The sequence below is a fragment of the Hemiscyllium ocellatum genome, chromosome 17 (genome assembly GCF_020745735.1).
Source record: "Hemiscyllium ocellatum isolate sHemOce1 chromosome 17, sHemOce1.pat.X.cur, whole genome shotgun sequence".
Taxonomy (NCBI): domain Eukaryota; kingdom Metazoa; phylum Chordata; class Chondrichthyes; order Orectolobiformes; family Hemiscylliidae; genus Hemiscyllium; species Hemiscyllium ocellatum.
Genome location: NC_083417.1, coordinates 50,025,499 through 50,048,340, shown reverse-complemented (window position 1 = coordinate 50,048,340; position 22,842 = coordinate 50,025,499). Strand labels below are relative to the sequence as shown.

The window sequence follows — 22,842 nt, the reverse complement described above, 5'->3', positions numbered from 1 at the left end:
TTTTCAATCTAGTCATATAGATGGATTCACGTGACTTTCATATTTAGAAACAAGACAGTGGAACTTCTAATTGACAAAGTTCACTTATGAATACATTTGAACCTCCCATCCCCTTGTGTACTATTATAACACAGCAGTTAAATGGGTGAACTGAGGGATAAATGTGGTGCGTATGGGTTATTGTCTCAAACTGAATTTTGCCAAAAGTAAACTTTATCCTTAAAGGTGGAATTATCTTCTGTTTGTTGATAAGAGAAATCATGGCCAAAATAATTAATCAAAATTCACTTGTTCAAAAGACTGGCAGAAATTTAAAACAGTGGTAATCAGCAGAAATAATTGTGAAGAGACAAAATTCTGAGAGAAGCTTACATTTTATAAATATATAAATTCAAAGCAAACTTAGATGCATTTATTGTTAAAATCACAATCAATGTAAAAAGTAAATGGTTTTCTGTTGTTTGTGAAATTGAGAGAGCTGATGTACATGTTAATTTGCAATATCAAATGATATCTTGCAAACTGCCTGCCATTTTTATTTTTGCACTGATAAGAAATTAGCCAGGAAACACTGCTGGATGCTTTCAAACATCTAAGTGTTATCTCAAATGTGTGCCTGTGGTGCTAATAAAGGAAATGGTAATATTCCAGATTAAATAATTAATGCTATGTTGACAGCTGTAATTTGTCAAACCCCTTGAAGGAGTTACACAATAAATAACTCTCTTGTGCTGATACCCAAAGTTCAGGAGGTGAGCCAGCCAGACATGGCACTGGACATGAGCGTTAATAGAATTTGACTTTTCTGAAACTCTAATAGGAAAGGTGTTCTGGGCCCAGGAGTTGATTTCCATTGCATCTCATCTTGAGTTGCAGTCCTGCTGAAAGTTTTCATATTGCAAGCCAGTGCTTGAGCTGTAAAATTATCAAATGCAAGTTAAAACATTACAGATAATATTCACTTGTAGTGGTAAAATGCAGCATTTTAATGGATTTCAGAAGGATCATTGTATTACCTTAAACTGCTGCACTTTTCCTTGCTCCACAAGATAATGTTCATTTTCAGGGATGATGCAATATGCTATTCTCTAAAGAAGAGATAGATTAGTTTTCATTATTTGTAAAGTTACTCTCTAAAATGTACCCACTTCACATTTCTGACCAGTTCTGATTATTTTACTTCTGCTGTCTAGTTTTATTTCCTACATGGCCTTTCTCTCAGGCAGAAAGTTTAGGAATTTGCTGCAAATCGTATTCTGAAAAACAACATAACACCTTTTAAAACAGAAAACCATTGACATCATTGGCATATCATTCCAAAAATCAGTATCTTGAAATTGAATATCAAATATTGTACTCAACCTAAACTTTCAAAATTTTAAAAGTCATTCAAGGGTGAACTTATTCCAAGCTATAGGTGTCTCGCTCATTGGCTAGAGAGCCAGTAAGAGTCCTGCGGTGTCCTCACAGGGGAAAGCCCAAAGTATCATGCGCAGTACTGGCCAGTTTGGGATTTCGAGGATGTAGGACCATGGTCTAGAAACTTCACTTATCATCAAGTGGAATTGATGCCTGCCCCATCCCCTGAGAGCTGCCAATGGCCAGAGGCTGTCAGTGTGCCATTCCCATTAGTGCACCTGGAAGTATCTGTAGCTATTGGTAATGCACCTAAAAGAAACCTAGGATTACAGAGGGACCAAGTTCATGGATTGATTTTTTTTCTCCATTCTTCCACAGGATAGGTGTGCCACTGGAATTTGTTCTTCATTCCTTAACTGCCCTTCAAAAATAGTCGCCTTCTTGAACTGCTGCAGCCCATGTATTCTAGTACTCACCCACAGTGCTGCTCAGAGGGAGTTTCAGGATATTGCTCCCTCGCCAGAGAAAGAACAGAGATATATTTCTAAGTCAGAATGGTGTGTAATTTGAAGGCATCTTCCAGATGTCATGTTCCTACGTATCTGTTGCCCTAGTTCTTCCATGTTATAGAGTTTGTGGGTTTGGAAGGTGCTGCCAAAGGAGCCTTGCTGAGGTGTTACAGTGCATCTTGTATATGGCACACATTAGTGCCACTGTGCATCAGAGATATGTTGTGGGACAGGAAGCAGATCAAGTAGACTGCTTTGTCCTGGATAGTATGGACCTTCTTGAGAATTATTGCATCTGTATTTGTTCAGTTAAGTGGAAATTATTTCATCACATTCCTGATTAATGCCATGCAAAGGATGTAGACTGGCTTTGAGGAGTCAGGAATTGAATTACTCACCACTGAGTCTCTGATCTGATCTGTAGCCACAGTATTTATGACTAGTACAGTTCACTTTCTGGTCAATGTTAACCTACTGTTCAGTGATGGTAATGCTATTGAAAGTCAAAGGGAGATGATTAAGATTTCTCTTGTTGGAGATGTACATTACCTGGCTCTTGTGTGATTCAAATATTAATTGCCACTTATCAGCCCAAATGTAAATATTGTCCAGGTGAATATTGGCACAGATTGCTTCAGTATCTGAGGGGTGAGTAATGGTGCTGAACATTATGCATTCATCAGCAAGAATCTCAATTTCTGACCTTAGTATGAACGGAAGTATTGATGAAGCAGCTATAGATGGTTAGGCTGAGGACTTTGCTGCAGGAGATCCGTAGGGTAGAGTCCTGAGTCTGAGCTGATCGACCTTGAGAACAATAACTATCTTCCTTTGTGTAAGATATGACACCAATCAGCAGAAAATCTTCTCTCAATTCCAACTGACTATTCTGCTATGACTCCTTAATATCACATTCTGCTAAATACTGCCTTGAAGTCAAAGGCAGTTACTCCCACTTCCCCTCAAATTCTGCTGTTTTGTTCATATTTGGACAAAGGCTGTGATTAGGTCAGGAACTGAATCGCTCTGTTGAAACCCAAACTGTGCATCACTGAGCAAGTTACTTCTGTACAAGTGCAGAATGATTTGGATGGCAACTTGCTGACCATCTTAAGTTAACAATATCATAATGACAAAATGAGCATTGGGAACCTGAGTGAGCAGAGAAAGTAGCTCTGTCTTCTGCTTAGTGATCATGAAAGTAACAGCTTGAAGACCATGAATAAAGTGTAATCAGAAAGGTGAAATCAATGCAAAATCAGAAATAGAGGGTGAATCCTTGAAGGGAGTGATGTGGACTGTGGTGAAATGTGGTAGAATCAGCATCCATCACAGAGCTCAGAGAGGACTTCAGATCATGGTAGGCTATAAAGTAATCATTGATGATGATGCTGAAATAATGTAGCATTGTGCAGGTGAAGTTCAGCTTCTGTTGTTTTGTTGCTGTTGGCTCCAAAAATGTTAATGTAACTCCGACTTCGACAAAACAATCTGAGGTTCAGCCACAAGAGAGAGAGAGATTTTGCTTCAAAAAGTGAACAGTGGAATGCCTCTCAACTCAAATGATTTTGGAATTTCTCACTGGACCTCATATCTGCCACTTGCTTGAAATAATTGTGTCCTTACATATAAATTACAGTAGGCATCATTAGCCTCATTGTAATTATAACAGCAAAACATGGCCCAATCTTTCTAAGTACCAGTATATAAAGTAACATAATGCCAGCACTACAGAGAACAATCAGCATGGGTCCAGCTCTTTCTGAGAAACCTGCAATGCTATAAGGGGATGCCAACATGAAGTAGCAAGAAGGACCATTTGCCAACTACCTTATATAACATCACTGCTACTTTAGTAAATAACAGATGGATATTGGCTTGACTATTGAATGCCTGTAACTGAATACATACGTGTTGGGTTTGCTAACTCTTCATTTTTGCCAATCATTTCTCACTCCTGTCACTTGTCCAATTCAGCAAAGACTGCCAATGAGTTCAAGGCCCGTTACAATGCTTTCAGAATATTTTTCATCCTTTGTGACATTTCCTCATCAGTTATTCCAATCTCTTCAGATTTCATTTACATCGGTGATAAGTTGACTTTGGGAAAGTTTTGAGCAAACCCCTATATTTTGAAGTAGATTTTAGCCCTAGGTTACCTGCAGATAGCCAAATCAGGGTCAGTGATCCAATAATTTAGACAGACTCCTTGTGGAGATGAATTCCAACCTTCACATTGATAGTCACAGTGATACAATGTCAGGTATTGTCAATGTGCCAAATGAGGTAGACTTTGACCAAATCTAGCACCTCAAGATTGGGCACCTATGAGGCCAAGACAAACAACAGAATCATACTCCAACACAATCTATAACCTCATGACCTGGTATATCCCCCTCTGGCATTTGCCAGTGTGTGGCATCAAGGAGCCCTAACTGAATTAGAATCAATGGGAATCAGGAGAAAATCTACCCAAAGGTAGCACTAGAATGATGGTTATCCCTCTCCAGAAGTTTCTCAGAATAGTGTCCTCAGCCTGACCATCTTCAGCTGCTTCATTAATGACCATCTCTCCATCATGAGATCAGAGATGGGATATTGAGGGGATATTCACTGATGATCATACAACGTTCAGCAGCACTCATGGCTTCTCATATACTGAAGCAGTCCATGTTCAAATGCAAGATCTGTAATTATCAAGGCTTGAGCTGAAAAGTGGTAGTAGCATTCACACCACACAAATGACAAGCAATGCCCAGTAATGACAATCTCTAATGAGACACCATCTAATCATAAATTCAATGACATTACACCACTGAATCCCTCACTATTATCATCATGGGGAGTATCACCAGAAACTCAACTGGTCTCGTCACATAAACACAATGGCTACAAGAGCAGGTCAGATCCCACACATAGGGCAGCATGGTGGCTCAATGGTTAGTACTGCAGCCTCACAGCACCAGGGACCTGGGTTTGATTCCAGCCTCAGGCGACCGTCTGTGTGGAGTTTGCACATTCTCCCCGTGTCTGTGTGGGTTCCTTCAGGTGCTCCATTTCCTCCCACAGTCCAAAGATGAGCAGGTCGGGTGAATTGGCCATGCTAAATTGCCCAGAATGTTAGGTGCATTAGTCTGAGGGAAATGGGTCTGGGTGGTTTATTTTTGGAGAGTCAGTGTGGACTTGTTGGGCCAAATGGCCTGTTTCCACAGTGTAGGGAATCAAATCTAATCTAAAAAATAACTGTGGCAAGTGACTCATCTCCTGAATCGCCAAAGTCCGTTCATCATTGTCAAAGCTCAAGTCAGGAGGGTGATGGAATACTCCCCACTTGCTTGGATAGGTGCAGCTCCAACAATCCCCAAGAAGCTTGACACCATACAGGACAAGGCAGCCTGCGTGAGTGGCATCACATTGACAAGCATCCAATCCTGCCACCACCACCGCTCAGCAGTAGCAGTGTGTATTAATGTAAGATGCACTGCAGAAATTCACCAAAGATCCTTACACAGCACCTTCTAAACCTACAGCCATTACCATCTAGAAGGCCAAAGACAACAAATTCTTGGGAACAACAACTCCCTCCAAGATCCCCTCCAAGCCACTCGCCATCCTGACTCGTAAATATATGGTTGTTCCTTCAGCGTCCTTGGGTCAACTGCTTGGAATTCCCTCCCCAACCTCTCCACAGCAGGTGGACTGCAGCAGCTCACTGCCACCTTCTCGTGGACAATAAAATATGATGTCCACATTCTAAAATTGAATACAATAAAGGAAGGCCATCTTCATTAGTGTAGGACTATTAGGCTATGAAAAAAACAAGTGCAAAAAAGGATACATATGCCTGAAAAACAATTCAGAGAAGATTCACTTGACTCATTCCTTGGATAAAGGGCTTATCCAACAGGAGGAAAAGTTGAGCAGATATTGCCTATAACCAAGAAAATTTAGAAGAATAGCAAGTGATCTTAGATAAACAAGGGAGCCAAGGATGATGGAAGCTGACAGGAAAGTTGATACCCACCAGACTAGGACCATATACAATAGCAGGGGATGCTCTGAATGGCTGAACAGTCTACTCCTGCTCCTAAATGCCATGTTCTTTAGTTACGGAATGGCTCGCCTGATTGAGGTCATTGCAAAATCCAAGGCCCTCAACAGTCTTGAAGTTGGAAAAGGTGGATATGGAAGGGGGAGGAGAATAATTTTCTGAAGATGAGGGGGGATCAGATTTCTTTCTTGTGAAACATGAAGGAATGCTCCTGGCCCTTCAACAAGAAATGAACATTTATCGTTGGGTTACTGCTTTGCAGCAGTTGCTGCTGATGCTGGATATAGTGTAACATTGGTACAGTAAAACAATAATAATTAGGTTTTATATACTTCATTATTATTGAGGATTATTAGGGTTTAATGACTGAGACAGGTTCTCCAACTTTCCAAGTGTAGGGTCTGCGGCAGATTGAGAGTCCCACACTTAAGACAGGAACAGACCAGCAAATCATTCCCTGCTCTCAGGGTTCCATCAAAAAGAAGGCCTTAAAATCTGCTATTTTAATAAATCATTTAAATTCCACTCTGAATCCTTGAGCTGCAAATTACATTTAGATTATAAAAAAACAAGGCTATTGTCACTTCACAAAATATATTCTTCTTCTATAACTCATCATACAGTACAAATTTTGTTCAAAACTGATGAAAATATACCAATACCAACCTCCTTTAAGGTGCCACGGACTGTAAAGAGTTTGTAAATGGCGTAGATTGGTACTAGCGACATTGAAGACACAGCGATACCCCATCCAACCAGGTTAGCCCAGTTTGGAAAGACATATCCATCATAGGTTAAAGGCTTGAACTTCACAATACTGACAATCACTACAAACTGACGAGAAAAGGGAACATGTAATGTGTTACTTCAAACAGCAAGGGTTCCCATTTAGAAGACTAAAGACTTCTTCTTTAGTCATTTAGAAGTTGACTAAATATGGCAATCATTATTTTTTATGTCTAAATATTCACTTTAAAGCTAAAGTAAAAGCTCAAATATTTCAAAGGTGATGTTCAAATAATGTAGAATTACACATATTAAAATATGAAGTTATTCTAAAACATTGTTACTGTGTCCTGACAGCAGCAGAGCTCAACTACTTATGTCTAGACAATTGACAGGCGATAGGTGAAGACCACTTTATTTATATTTCCCTTCAAGTTATGTGCTGGCACAAAGTGAAGTGGCTCAGGTGATTGAGAATTCAGATAGAGCTACACAAAACTTAAAATTGGAGGACTCATTAGGCAGACATCTGGATAATAAATTGAGTAAATGCAGCAAACATAGTTTGTGAGACAAGGGCAAAACATGTATGCTGTAGGAAATTTTGGGGAGGGATATTTGGCAGTAAGCCAGTATCAATACTTCATGTGGGGAAAAGTTGGATTACAGACATAAGGTCTGAGGAAGTGAGGAAGGGATTTAAAGATGTGCTGCATGGAACAAAAATTTGAAAATGGAAAATGATATTAACATACTCCCAAGACCTGAGCACATAATCTAGGGTGACGTGACTTATAGGCATAACTGAGGGTTTACTAAACTGTTCAAGGTGTTGATTTATCAGGTGAGATGTTATACTGAAGACCCCCTGCCCTTAGCTGCACATAAAAAAAATCTTGTGATCTTATTCCAACGAACAGTAGAAATTATGGCTAATTATTTGTCTCTCAATGACTATCAATGACACACTTCATCGAGTTCTTGCTTTTATTGTTGATTGTGGATTTACCTAACTTTTCTCACAACATCTGCCAAGTCTTTTTTACATTACACCTCAGAAAAGGTCCTTCATTTGTGACATCACACTTTGAACCAGAGGTCTTCTGTTAATTAACATAAACATTGCTCAGTAAAATAGCAAGGGGAAACTACTTTTGGAGATAATTGTTCAATGGATGAAATGTACATGATTCAGGCTAGCTTCAATGAAACTAGATTGAAAGCCATGGCAGTGATGCTAGAGTATAACCTTAAATTGGGTCAATTAAGCTAGACATGGAGTGTGGCTACTTTGTGATCATGTATGAATAAATCCATCAAAACATTGAAGAAAGTGATAGGGAAGATTTTATCTTGATCTGTACCAAAAAGTACTGAATCACTGGGATTCAGTAAAAGCTAGAAAAGCAGGTTAGTGACTTAGGAAGAAATAGACTTACAGAGGTAAGTCGATGGATCTTGTTTTCATGGACCTCCAGAAGGCTTTTGATAAAGTCCCACATGAGACATTTAGGTATTGTGGTAACCCATGGAATTGAGGGCAAATTACTGATGTGCGTAGGAAGTTGATTGGGTGGCAGGAAACAGAGTTGGAATAATAGGCAAGTACTCAAATTGGCAGCATGTGAATAGTGATGTCCCACAGGTTCCTGTTAGGGCCTCAATTATTCACAACATTTGTTATTTGATAATAACATAGAAAATCAAATATACAAACTTGCTGAAGATGTAAAAACTTTTGCAGCATTGTAGACAGTGTTGATGACAGCATACAATTCATTGATAGAATAAATGAATGGAGAAAGTGAGGTTTGCAGATGCTGGAGATCAGAGCTGAAAATGTGTTGCTGGAAAAGCGCAGCAGGTCAGGCAGCATCCAAGGAACAGGAGATTCGACATTTTGGGCATAAGCCCTTCTTCAGGAATGGGCTTATGCCCAAAACGTCGAATCTCCTGTTCCTTGGATGCTGCCTGACCTGCTGCACTTTTCCAGCAACACGTTTTCAGAATAGATGAATGGGCAAAGCTGTGGAAGATGGATTTTAACATAAGCAAGTATGAGTTTATCCATTATGGACTGACAAAGGATAGATCAGGGTACTTTTTAGAAGGCACAAAATTAAATACAACGGATGTCCAATGAGATTTGGGGGCTTCAGGTGCATAGCTCTTTAAAATGCCATGAACAGATGCAGAAAATAGTCAAGTGGGCTAATGAAATGCTGACCATCATATCTAAAGAGCTGCAGTATAGGGACGAAGACATTATCCAGCAGTTCTATCAACCCTATTTAAGCCCACTTTGAACACTGTGAGCAGATCTCGGCACCACACCTTAGGAAGGATGTAAGTTTACAAGAATGCTACCTGGACTTCAGGGATTATGAGGAAAAATTAGCCAAAACAGACCTTTATTTTATAGAATTCAGATGGTTAAGGGATGATCTAATCAACATCTTTAGGATATTAGTAGGGAAAGACATGGTAGATAAAGATAAGCTATTTCCACCAATTGAATATTTTAGAACTGGTCTAAAAATTAGAGCCAGACTGTTCAGGGGAGATGTTAGAACACATTTTCACAGGCAAAAAGTAATGGAGGTTCGGAACTGTCTTCCTAAAACCATGGTCAATGCTAGTTCAGTTATTAAATTTTAATCTGAGATAAACAATTTTTATTAAACAAGGGTATCAAGGCCCAAGGCCAACAAACAAAGTTATGAAATGCCCTGATCTATCCTTTCTCAGTCTGAAATGGATAACCTCACTTTTACACATGTTAAAATCCATCTGCCACAGCTTTAGCCATTCATCTAATCTATCAATGTCCTATTTTATCTAGTCATAGAGTCATAGAGATGTACAACACGGAAATAGACCCTTCGGTCCAATCCTTCCATGCTATCCCAAACCTATCTATTCTCACCTTGCCCATATCCCTCCAAACCCTTCCTATTCATCTATCCATCCAAATGCCTTTAAAATGCTGCAATTGTACTAGCCTCCACCACTTCCTCTGGCTGCTCATTCTATATACGTACCACCCTCTGTGTGAAAAGTTGCTCCTTAGGTCTCTTTTATATCTTTCCACTCTCACCCAAAATCTATGCCCTCTAGTTCTGGATTCCCCCACCCCAGGGGAAAAAAAAGTCTAATTATCCTATCCACGTCCCTCATGATTTTATAAACCTCTATAAGGTCACCGCTCAGCCTCCGATGCTCCAGGGAAAACATGCATGGAAAGAAACTTAATGTGAGCAAGTGAGTGAAATGTTCTCCAGCTTTGCTTCATTCATCTCTAAACACAAAAATAAACTTTCGTGAAGTGCTCTTTTTCAGGATTAAAGAACTTGGTTGGCTCCATTATGGGGGAAATTATTTTTGGTGGAACAGTTAAGTAGTTATTTCCTGCTTCATAATGTTATTATTTTAATGTCATTTCAAGGCCACCAATACCTGTGTTTTTTTTTCAGATCTAATTTCCAGATTGCACTTATATCCTTCACTTGCAACTTTTACACTTTCTTGAGAGCAGGTTAGATGACAGACCTCCCTGTAATTGACAGGCTATAATGTGCTTTTGTCCAGTAAATGAGAGAGATAATTTAGTTGATCTCTTGTGGGTTGAAAAGCCTGTCGTCACTATCTTTCCCACTGCATCAACTTATTTTGATACGGAACTGCATTTAGCAGTTGACTGGGGTACATGTCGAGTTACCAAATTGATGATCTTGTATCTGCAACGTCCCATTTGGGAAGTGATTATTCTAGTAGAGGAATATAGTATAGGAAAATGATGAAGGAGAATGGTCTGTATGGGGACAGATTGTCAACATCTGTTTAATAGCACACATTGTTTGCCAATTTTCCACAATGACCACATCATCATTCCTGGTCCTGTCACATAAAATCTGTTACTTAACAGATGGTTTGCAGAACTGAATGTCAAAGGCTGCACATATTCTTTTGCAAAGAGGCAAGGTGTAGCCAGCGAAATGCCAGAGTAGTTAAATTCAATAAGACACATGTTACCTTGTTTTACAATTTGTTTCTGACAACTACCAGCTGTATGCCTAAAGACCTGCCAAATGCATACTGCTGCTATTAAAGTAAATGTGACTAATTATATAACCTTAGGGGAAGGTCTTTGTAAGAATCAAATCTATAAGGCATATACATCCCATTTGTTGGACTGTGCAAAGAAATGGCCTAAAGAATTCTGCTGATTTAATTAGGTGTAATTGAAAGCCTTTTTATATATTATACTTAAGAATTCACTCACCTTCTGGAAAAATATTGTTCCAACTATTTAATTAAAGTGCTATTTGACATTGTTCAGTATTCCAACAGCCGCTGGTCGATTTAGCTTTGAATTACAATGTCTTTAATGAACCACCTATTCTGTATTCCCTTTTACTTTACCCTGATAATGAGCTGAAAAAATGCATGTACTAAATCCATGCCTAAGGAAATAAATCTAATTTCATCAACAACTAACATGCAGCTACGACTGGAATTAAACTACTATTGGTAACTTTCAGATTGAAGGTAAACACAAGAAATATTTACAGGTTGCAAACTAAAAGACCAGTACGAAATGTTTAAAAATCAACTAAATAAATAAAATGGAAATGCAGGGCCAGATGATGTGTTGTACCCACACTATGTCAGAACTGGTGGGCCCTGTTGTGGTTCACAGTGATCACATCTATAGCAACTGTAGGTTGTTTGAGGAACTCTAGCTCCGAGCTGATGAGCTGGCATCTGAGTTTCAAACATCTGTGTCACGCTGTGTTTCAGGAAGCAGTCATGCTGTTTCAATTAACTACCTTAAATTCAGTCGGTGGTCAGGGATAGAAGAATGTAAATAGGAACGATTCAGGTAGTGGGATCTAGGAGGTAGTGCTTGGTCTTATCTAACAGGTTTGAGATTCTTGCTCCTTTCATGGATGAGACTGTGGGCTGTAGGGAGGATGAACAAACTGCACAACTATTCATGTTATACATTAATGGTCTGGACAAAGAAAGTAATGCATTGTTGCTAATTTTAAAGATGTACATATGTACGTATATTTATTGGCCGTATTGAATACACTGTTTGTACAGTAAATATTCTATGCCATGTTATTCATCAATGCATCCATGTGCTAAGGATATTCTACCATATCAACAAATAAAGTCATTTTGCCTCAGGTGATGTGGCTCAATTCCAGTTGTTAAATGCTGAACACGCTATTGTGTCTGAATTTTCATAAGGTGAGCCTCTGCATTATTGTCAGCTCCAGAAGCCAGAATATTGATCATGCAAACAGAGTATTCAATGCAGCCAGTGTACGCTGGCATTTCCATGCCATAAAAGCCTCCTCTTACTCTCTTTTCTAATTCTTTCAGCCCAACCCTTAATTCCAGAAGTCCCACCCTCAAAACATGACACCTATTAATTTCATGGATGGTGGGGATATTGGGAATAGGTGTGGGTTCCAATTTCCAGATGCATGGTGCATGAAGGCAACAAAATGCAACTGCCTGAGGCTAATCTGATTATTTTTTTTGCTGGTGGATTACCCAAGTAAATTACTTGTCCATTTCACCTCGCTCGGACATGGTTTAAAACTATTGCATAGCCCTTTGGAGAGGTAGAGTTCTCCTTTGGAGAAATATATGGCAGACGTAATCAACACTTTGAGAATAATAGGTTGGCCTTTAGAATTGTTAAAGGTAGACTTGTGTGTGAGAATAAAGTGCTTAAACATATTGAAGTTGTCAAGAGAGATATTAAGGAATCTAACATTCCTACTTTTTAAAATATTTGATGGGGGTTGAGGAAGAAACCATCTGCTGTATTTAAAAAAAAATCAGTACTTGCTATTTTACTCACTCTGCCTGTTGGCATAAACCTTTGGACTATCAATACAGGGATAAGTAATGGCATTGCTGATTTTATAACCTTGAATTATAACAATGAGCTGCATTTCATTGATAGTTCCAAGTCGTTATAAACTCTTTTTGAAGTGGAATTATGAATTCTTAAATTTGCGAACACAGGCTGTCTAAGCATGATCAGTATGCTGGGCACTGCAATCAGTTAAATAGATGTGCCATTTTATATGGGTCACCAGCCATTTGGATGCATATATACCTATCCACCCAACATCACACCAACACCAAAACCTACAACTCACATCATTCTTGTACGTGCTGGCAAAACATATTGTTAGCTTGACTACAAAATCTGTTGGTGGTAGGCACCACTCGTATTTACTACAAAAAAATAGCATGAGACAGCCAGCTTCACCTGTTGTTCAAATTTTAAGATATCTTCCCCTTTCAGGATTGTCAGACGTTACTGGGCACTGTTTGTGACAAAAGTGGTGGCCACATCCTTTCATGAGTTTTCATCTAGATAGCCATTACTTTACAGGATAACTTTGATATGCCCAATCTTAGTATCAAGATTATACGGTGAGTAGATTGCTAGGGTCCCATTCATGAGATTGTGGATAAAGGTGATTTTGTACCCGTTGAACTATAGGAACTTCATCACGTGTAGTAAACCAGTGAACTTAGGCTTTTGGTAGATAGTAGAGAATCCAGTGGTGGGTGTCTCAACTAAGTAATAAATAATGGGGTTAGATTATGATGGGGTTAGATAGAGGAGAATAATTTGGCATGGAGGGGAAGAGAGAGCATAAGAATTGTGGATTGGGTTTCATGGGGGTGAGAGATGAGATTTGGAAAGCTGTTTATTGTTTTACTGTTTTGTTTCCATATCATAAACAAAGTACAGGTAGACCTGTACAGGTCCTCACAGCCCAGCTCTTCACCTTGCAGCTTCAACACTGTTTCAAGGGTCATCCACCACCGTTCCTATAAAACCTAGCTCCCCGAATCTGAATCAGTGCTTCCAAAGCAATTTCTCCTGGGTCAGGTCATGAGAGGCCAGAATTACCCGTACTGGGCTGTCCCATCACTGGAGGTAAGAATCTCAGTCTTTGCCTGTTAAATCTAAATTTACAGCGTGCAACAAACTCTGAACTCCTATGTATTGACAAGTGTTAAGATTTTTAGCACAGGATTCTCTTTAGTATTTAAAACAGACTGATGTATGGTTACAGAAAGGAGTGGTCACAGCGGGATTAGTTTTAGATTGCTCCAATAAAGAATTGGTACTGGCTTGATGGTCTTTTTCTATGTAAAATTCTTTGACTCTTTGGTTCATCCTTATTCAGTCAATTAACTCATTCTTAGGAGCAAATCCAATACATTAGGATCTAGAGATATTAGATAACTTGAAAATTCCACAAAAGTCTTCTATCTAAATACACCTCTGAATTTCTCCCTTAAACTGTCCCAGTTTTGAACTATGCTATATCATTTATGGCCCATTTTGCATTCTCTCAGGCCCTTAGTCACCCTCACAAAATGGAAGACAAGACAGTTTCTACAATCATAACTTGTGTTTGGTGGGAGATGCGGCGACAGTGAAATGGGACAAGTGCACAAATGTTTTCTACCAGACTCTGTGTTTGTGGGATGTGTGGGTACTTCATCCAGAACTTCAGTAATTGCCAGGTGGACATGAGGGACAGGCACCTCTTTAAGATTTAAACCATTGCCTGAACTTCACCCTCTTATTATCCCATCCAAAATACAAAACTGTCCCTTAGCAAAGAAGCAGACAGTCTGCCACCTGGGTTGAATTGAAGTTTCACATTGTATTAAGACATCGGGCTAACTTTACTATTGCTTGCTTACCAGTAAAAAGGCTGGGCTAACAAACTTCCAGCAGAGCCTCCAGTAGAGACCTGGTTTGAAGCCGGTCATTCGCCTGATATCTTCACTGAATCTGTCAACTCCTAGAGCATAAGCAATTCGAAAACACATGAGAACATCAGCTAAATCGTGGGTGGGACGCTTAACCATCCTTTTCAATTTAGTTGCCACAGAAACAATGCCATTTTATTTCAAGTCACAAAAGAAACAGCAATCTAATTGCCCACTTGCAAGCGAACATTATAATTTCTGCACACATTCTCTACATGCAAGGAACCAGCTTTACAAAAGGATATACAGTCGAAACTAAAGCTGTGTTTCCTTCACTTAACAGTGACTCAAGGACTAATTCAGCAAAGAATAAAATGTGGATAAGGTGTTGAAGATAGCTTGGAAACATTAAAAAAAAACAAATTCCACAAATTACCCTGAACGTCCCTCAGGGTAATTTCTTCGATTAAATGGAAAGGTTAAAACCTGTCAAGGTTAATGAACAACAATAAAACAAAATGATTCTTAAATTCAAACCAGATTGATATAACTAACAGGCAACCCTTGGCAAAGGATGCAATCCAAAGATTTCAAATAAGAAATAATTAGGCAAATAATTTCTGCAAACACAACTCATTTATCAAAATGGAGAGAAAATGTTGACCATCATTCAGAGCTAAGAATACTCAGCAGAGTAAACCTCTGAAAAATGCACTCGAAAATGGCAAAAAGAACTTGTTATAACCAATGACAACCATGAGAACTAATGTCTCATTAATTTGAATTGCATTCATGCTCTGTGCTCAACTCATGGCATTAGAGTCAAATATTTAATCCCCCAAAGAATTAACAGGGTAGTCAATTCGTTGCTGAGATTAAACAGCTTGCAAATCTATCATGAAACATTTGCTTTGCACCTATTGTGATTATAGTACAGTACAGTAAGTGCAAACAAAAGCATTGTTAAACTGTTTCCACTCAATTTCACACCACTCATCAACTCAAGATTAATTTGAGGACTTCATTCCCTGTACATGCAAAGAGTATCAGCTGTAGATGTACCAATTACACTGCAGATTTTTTTGCATTCATATGAAGGAACAGAAACAGTGCAACTAAACCATTAAAATAAATGATGCAACTGCACACAATCCTTTTAGTTCTTCATTAAGACATGATTTTCTCTTTTGGATTACTTATGCAAAACAATTAAATCATTTCAACTGATTTAGCCTGCTGCACATTGATTTATCACAAATGTGATAACTCTAGTTTACAAGAAATTTCAAATCCACACGTGTGAAAAATCAATTGATACAAATACTGTAAAAGTTTAACTAGGTGCCAGTCAACAAAATTTCAATCCATTTTTATCTTAGACTTCATAAACTGCCATTTAGAAGGAATTATCTACAGAAATAAGATAAGCAATCTAATTTTAAATGCAAATAAAGCAAACTTTTATAGTTATCCCAATCTCAACCACAGGCCTGAGTAGTTAAACAGTAAAAATTAAACTGAGACCAGTAAGTATTATTTTATTTTAAATGGGATTATATTTGGTATGTTTAGTTAAATAAATATGCATAAAACTTACCTTATAGGTTTTATATTTCCAAGGTGTGGCAGCTGCTGTCCCTGAGCAAAGCCATCCTGAAGGGAAATCTCCAACAAAAATGTAGCTCTTTGTGAATTGAAGGTAATCAATTCCTCTTTCAGGCATGGGCTCTGGACATTTTCTCTTTCTTAAATTAGTGTGGTTGATGGTATACCTCTCGATGGAAATGTGCATACACATCCTGTCTGGTATCTTGGAGGTTTAATAGGCAATTTAAAAAAAATTTTTTAATGGTATTTATGTTATCACTCCATGGTCAGTTGGTCTCTAATCAAGTTTTCAAAGCCAAATTTATTATGCACCATTTTTCAATACAAGAGAATTCCATTGCATTTTAAAAATAACTTCTGGATTTACTTTCTCATACTTTGTGGTAAGACAATTTATTATCATGGTATTCAAATAAAGAAAAGTATTTTAAAAGGTATTTTATTTACTATGGAATGGTAACAGTTGTGAAGAAGTAGACTTATATTTACACTGGCTACACTAATAATGGATCCTGAATGATAAATTGATGTTTGGAAGACCAGGGACTGGATTATTATTTGTCAAAATAAGGATATAGGCCTTGCTCTGTTACTTCAGCTGTTTAGTGCAAACAAACTTCAAAATGTTTCAGCTGGATTAATATTACTTCTTAGGCAAGGTATAGAAAACAAGGTGCCCTAGTAAGACACAATTAAGTTTTGACTTTCAGAAAACTATCGATTTGAGCAGGTAAATGGAATAAAGTATGCCCCAAGATTATAGTAACTAAACATTTAATGCTTTCATCCGAGATTCTGCTCAAAAGAATTTTAACTTAAATCATAATTTATTTAAACTAAAAGATTAGTGATGCCTTCTATGCACTGAATATCTACTGAGCACACAATGAGAACCATATGGAGCAATAAAACTGACTCAACATTGATGTAGGTATGTAGGTCCCAGATCCATTTCACATGTTCAATCTGTACATCAACTGCGTAAGGGTCCTTAAAACATCAGATCATACTGTATTTAGAGTTAATCCCCACTGTATTTCTGGAATGTCCAACAAAGTGCTCCAACGATTTGTATATGTTTCAAGAGTGAATATAAGGAGAGAGCAATAAGACATGCTTACTGAACTTCCTATTCCCGACAGAGTCATCACTCATTTTAAAGTCTTCCAAACTCTATCCTACATATTGGGTCATTTTGTTTCAAATATTGAAGTCCCACATAAACTGGTTGAGTTTTGCAGGTAGCCAATGCTCCCTCAGCTTGTCCGAAATCCTTGGCACCCTTAATGTGTCATACACCAAATCTTGTTAAAGAATATTTAAAACTGACTGATCATGTCTTACAGTGCAAAGCGCATGGGAATAATAAAACTGGCAAGTCTCCCTCCAAGCATCCTGATTTGGCACTTTAATGTTATACCTTCACTGTTGCTGTGTCAAAACCTTGTAAATGCTTTTCTAACAGAACTGTGGATATACCCTACATGGATCAGAACAGTTCAAGAAGGCAAACCGCCACTACCTTCTCAAGTGGTCAAGGGGTGATCTTACAGAGGTTTATAAAATCATAAGGGGCATGGACAAATTGAATAGCAAAGGTCTTTTACTTGGGGTGGGAGAATTCAAAGTTGGAGGGCATAATTTTAAGAGGAATGGAGAAAGATTTAAAAAGAACCTGAGGAATAATGTTCTCACACAGAGGGTGGGTTGCATATATTGAATAAATTGCTAGAGGAAGTCGTAGATGCAGTTCCAACCTTTAAAAGACATTTGGACAGATACAAGAATATGAAAGGTTCAGAGAGATATCGACCAAATGAAAGCAAATGGAACTAGTTTAGTTTGGGAAGCTTGGTAGGCATGGATGAGTTGGACTGAAGGGTCTGTTTCCATACTGTATTACTCTATGAGCTGTAAATATTGATTTTGTCTGTGATGCTCGTATCCCAGCAACTTGACCCATTACACAGTAATCACAGTGTTGGCTCCATGACCACATTATAAGCCCCAGACCAGTATCTTACATTGTAATTCCACAGCCTATTTCACTCTATCCAACATCTAACTCTAACAATGCCATCTTCTGTGCCACAATTGATATAAAAATCAGAGGAGATGTAAAATGGCTGCAAACCCATTTTGTGTCATTAAAACTCCAAATTCCCTCAAGGATGTAACTCTAATCAAAGTTTTTCTCTAAACTCTAGTCTCAAAGTTATTATTGTTCAGGTTGGACAATGTTAATGTTTGGCCATAGGATATTCTCAGGGGAATATCCAAGGTAACCATCAGGTTTTCTTACTTAGAGCATTATTGGATGTAGAATTATGTTCTTCTGGCCAATGACTTGTCAAAGCCTAAAGCTCACAAGTGCACAGTCTGAGACAGCGAAATGACATTCTCATATTTTTACAAACAAAAATACCAGCAAAAGTGTGTCACTCAGCTCTTTGAGACACTGCCATTCAATGCAATCATGGTTGATAAGATTTTAACCTCAACTCTACATTCCTGAATATCCCCAATAATCTTTCATCCTCTCTGTAATCAACAATCTATCTACCTCTACCTTAAACATATTTAAAGATTCTACACACATTGTTGTCTGAGGAAAGCAATTCCAATGACACTCAAGCCTCAGAAACAAAAAAAAGGTTTCTTCATCTCTGCTTTAAATGAGTGATGCCTAGTTCTAGATTCTTTCACTAGAGGAAACACATCCTTTTCACATTCAGCCAGTCAAGTCCCCTCAGGATCTTATATGTTTCATTCTGCTAAACTCTACAGGATATAGGACTAGCCTTTACAGGCAACCCATTCATTCCAGGTACTAGTCCAATAAACAAAACCAGAAATCACTGGAAAAGCTCAGCAAGTCTGGCAGCATCTGTGAAGAGAAATCAAAACTAACATTTTGGGTCCAGTGACTCTTCCTCAGAACTGAGTTTACTAGTCCAGTAAACATTCTCTGAACTTCTTCTAACATATTAGTGTAATTGAGTGTGATTGTGACAAGTACTGTACACTACTCCAGATGCGGTCTTACCAATGCTGTCTTTGTTTTAGAGTCATAGAGTCATAAAGATGTACAGCATGGAAACAGACCCTTTGGTCCAACCCATCCATTACGACCAGATATCTCAACCTAATCTAGTCCCACCTGCCAGCACCTGACCCATATCTCGCCAAACCTTTCCTATTCATATACCCATCCAAATGCCTCTTAAATGTTGCAATTGTACCACTTCCTCTGACAGCTCATTCCATACTCGTATGGAAAAAGTTGCCCCGTGGGTTTCTTTTATATCTTCCCCCTCTCACCCTAAACCTATGTCCTCTAGCTCTGGACTCCCCCACCCCAGGGAAAAGACTTAGCCTATTTACCCTATCCATGCCCCTCATAATTTTGTAAATCTCTATAAGGTCACCCCTCAGCCTCCAACACTCCAGGGAAAACAGCCCCAGCCTGTTCAGCCTCTCCCTATAGCTCAAATCCTCCAACCCTGGCAACATCTTTGTAAATCCTTTCTGAACCTTTTCAAGTTTCACAACATCTTTGTGCTCCTGTTCATTCTGCCAACTGCCTTAAATTGTAGAGAATGTTATACATTAATTTCACATTAGTATTGCTTGATACTAGCATCCTATGAATTTCATAACATTTCAACAACTGCCTTCCTTAATTATGATCTAACATTTCCCTACTGTTGTTGTATTTTGTGAATGGTAGCCACAGTTAACTTGATTTCCTGGGTAGATAACCCTCCAACCACAAGGGATGATCTCGGATTTCTCCAGTTTCCTCATTTCTCCTCCCCCCACCTTGTCTCAGTCAGTTCCCTCAACTCAGCACCGCCCTCCCAACCTGCAATCTTCTTCCTAACCTCTCCGCCCCCACCCCACTCCGGCCTATCACCCTCACCTTGACCTCCTTCCACCTATCACATCTCCATCGCCCCTCCCCCAAGTCCCTCCTCCCTACCTTTTATCTTAGCCTGCCTGGCACTCTCTCCTCATTCCTGATGAAGGGCTTATGCCTGAAACGTCGAATTTCCTATTCCTTGGATGCTGCCTGACCTGCTGTGCTTTAACCAGCAACACATTTTCAACTGTGATCTCCAGCATCTGCAGACCTCATTTTTTACCCGAAGATATCACACATAGTTTTTTTGGTCATTTGACACCAGGGGATTTCCCTCACTTTGATTTGGTAAGTTTCAACTTAATGTTTGCACAGTCTAATGCTGCAAACCTTATGGAGCAACAGGATAAAAACATGTGAGACTGATCCGCATGCTCCCCACCCCTCCACCCCACATTCATCTCTCCACCCTGGACGCTTCCCGCCTCTGTTCCTGATGCTTTTGCCCGAAACATCGATTTTCCCACTCCTCGGATGCTGCCTGACCTGCTCTGCTTTTCCAGCACCACCCTGATCTGAACACCTGCATGAATCATTGCTTCAATGTGCATCTGAAATTGGCTTTAGTAATTCTGTAATTGCTTTATATGGGAGATTATGTAAACTAAATTATGATCAAGTAGGTATCAATCACTGTCCCCATGTTGCTCTTGGCACAGGCTGACCAGCACAAACAATGAAACCCCCCTAGAGCCCCACGCCTGCCTGTTGGACTCTGATCTAAACCCCATCCGTCCTGGATCCTGCTGCCAGCCAGACTATAAATTCTTATTGTCAACCTAAGTCAAAACCAAAAGAATTGCAAATGCTGTAAATCAGAAACAAAAGCAGAAATTGCTGCAGGGTCACTAACCCAAAACGTTAATACTGATTTCTCTCCACAGACACTGCTGGATCTGCTGAGCTTTTCCAGTAATTTCTGTTATTGTTATTGTCAACCTAGTTCCTAGTCATTTCCTAACATGACAGAAAGCCCAAATGTACACTCCTGATAACATGTTGAGTATATGTTCCAATTCAAACTTTAACCAAAAATGGAACTGGGGTGAGATATGAGCCAGAAAAATTGCTTCATTCTTGTGATTACATCAAATGCAAATGACACAAATACACCTTTCTGATTGTGGGTGCACTCTGGCCTCGGCATTCTGAGCAGCAGCAATTATCCTTCAATTGTTACTGCAACTGTAAATTCCTTTGACTCAACACTGATGCGCATTTCACTCTGGAACTTTCACAGTCTCCATCTGAGAACTTTGTCAGAGTGGAATAGAGTGGATCTGGGCAAGACATGAACATCCCCTTTTTATAGCAAATACTATGCAACGTATGCTGAGTTCTCAGGTCCAGTTTCAATGTTAGTGAATGTGTAAAGTAGGTGACTATACTGACATGGACAATCAGGTCAGGTTGAGTTTAGGAGGTCAGTCAGGCAGGTTGAGAGGGGTAGTCAGATTGGGTTAGCAGGGGTAGCTGGGAGAGAAACACAGACTGGTCAGAAGTGTTGGTGTATCATGTAATTGAATGGTTGATAGGGCAATCAGGTGATGTGTGGTCAGCCTATAATGGAATAAATGTGTGGTTACGGAGCTAGCCGCATTGGATTTGGATAGTCAAGGTGATGTTAAGAAGCGTTGGGTGGATGGTCAAGTGAGGGTGCTGAACAGGGTGGTAGATGGATGTAGTCGAGGATCAGGTGACGATGGTGGTGGGGAGAATCAGTAGTGTAGTTTGCCTGGTTGTTAAGGTCATTTCTGTGTTAATATTTCTTGGATAACTATTCTTCAGAGCTGTCTGAAGTAGCCAATTATAACTGAGAATTGAGAACATTCCCAGAAGGTCCTGAGGAACAGGAGAATCATTTATTGGAATTGGATTTCTGAGTAATTACCAAATAAGTCCATGCAGCAGGCCTTCCACAGGGTATTAAAATGCATTTTCAGCTCGACATCCACTTCCCTAATGGCCCAGAGACTAGATTATTTCACTGAGTTAAAGAAGAAACAAAATGTCAAGTGTTTATTCTTGCATTGTCTGTTTATATTTCAGAGCTGATTCCTAGAACAATTACTTTGTTATGACGATTCACAAAAGTAAATCAGTTAATAAAACAAAAGAGATCCATACAGCTATTGATGTGAATATTTCATAAGAGTGAAAATATCTTTCAAGCAGTGGTCAGATCTTTTAAAAAAAATTCAATGCATCTTTTCACACTTTCTTCCACTTACACTACGCTAGGCAATGCACGTACTAATTAACAAATGGCAGTCCTAAAAATAAATAGAAATGCTACATTTAGGTTTTGAGAGTATTTAATAAGAAAGAGAAAATTGTTATTGTTGAACAATCAATGTTTCAAACTTTAGCACAACAATCATATATGTTAACTATGGCTAATCCTAAAGTTAAAACAACATCTTATTGAAGCAACTGTTTGACAACTGAAAACAAAACGGAGTGTTGGGTTCCAAATTGCTGCCTCTTTGTACACAAAATTAATTTGCATTTTTTTGCAGAACAGATTCATGCTTCTTCTTATTTGATAAATATTTTCAGAACTGCAGCTGTGAGCTGACATGTAACAAATGAAAATTTACTCTTTGGACTCAGAATAAAAGTTGGACTCATTGCCAAAGTTCTCCTTTAGCTATTGTTCAGTTTACGTCAGTTACATACACACATCCACATCTCACCAGCTACATTTGAAACTATTCTAAGTGAAAACATACTCGAGACTAAATGCCTATGAAGTTACTCAGAAATAAGAATTATTTAGTCATTAAACTATTCTGCTCTCAGATGCAAAAATTGGAAGGAAGGATAATTTGAAGAATCCTGCAGTGTACACTTGCTTGAGTGAGGTCAAAATCAAAGCAGATTGAACTGCTCATATGCTTTCC

General features: G+C 38.9%; 1 protein-coding gene across 1 annotated transcript in view; it reads right to left on the bottom strand.

Moving 5' to 3' along the window:
* Positions 1-454: 454 nt before the first annotated feature.
* slc6a2 (solute carrier family 6 member 2) overlaps positions 455-22,842 on the bottom strand; it is a 180,699-nt gene continuing 158,311 nt past the window's right edge. The window contains exons 11-14 of the mRNA XM_060838138.1: positions 14,401-14,501; positions 6,586-6,753; positions 1,017-1,088; positions 455-915 (exon numbers count right to left, since the gene is read on the bottom strand). Of these exons, the coding sequence (XP_060694121.1) occupies positions 892-915; positions 1,017-1,088; positions 6,586-6,753; positions 14,401-14,501 (365 nt within the window). The 3' untranslated portion in view covers positions 455-891. The remainder of the gene's footprint in view (positions 916-1,016; positions 1,089-6,585; positions 6,754-14,400; positions 14,502-22,842) is intronic.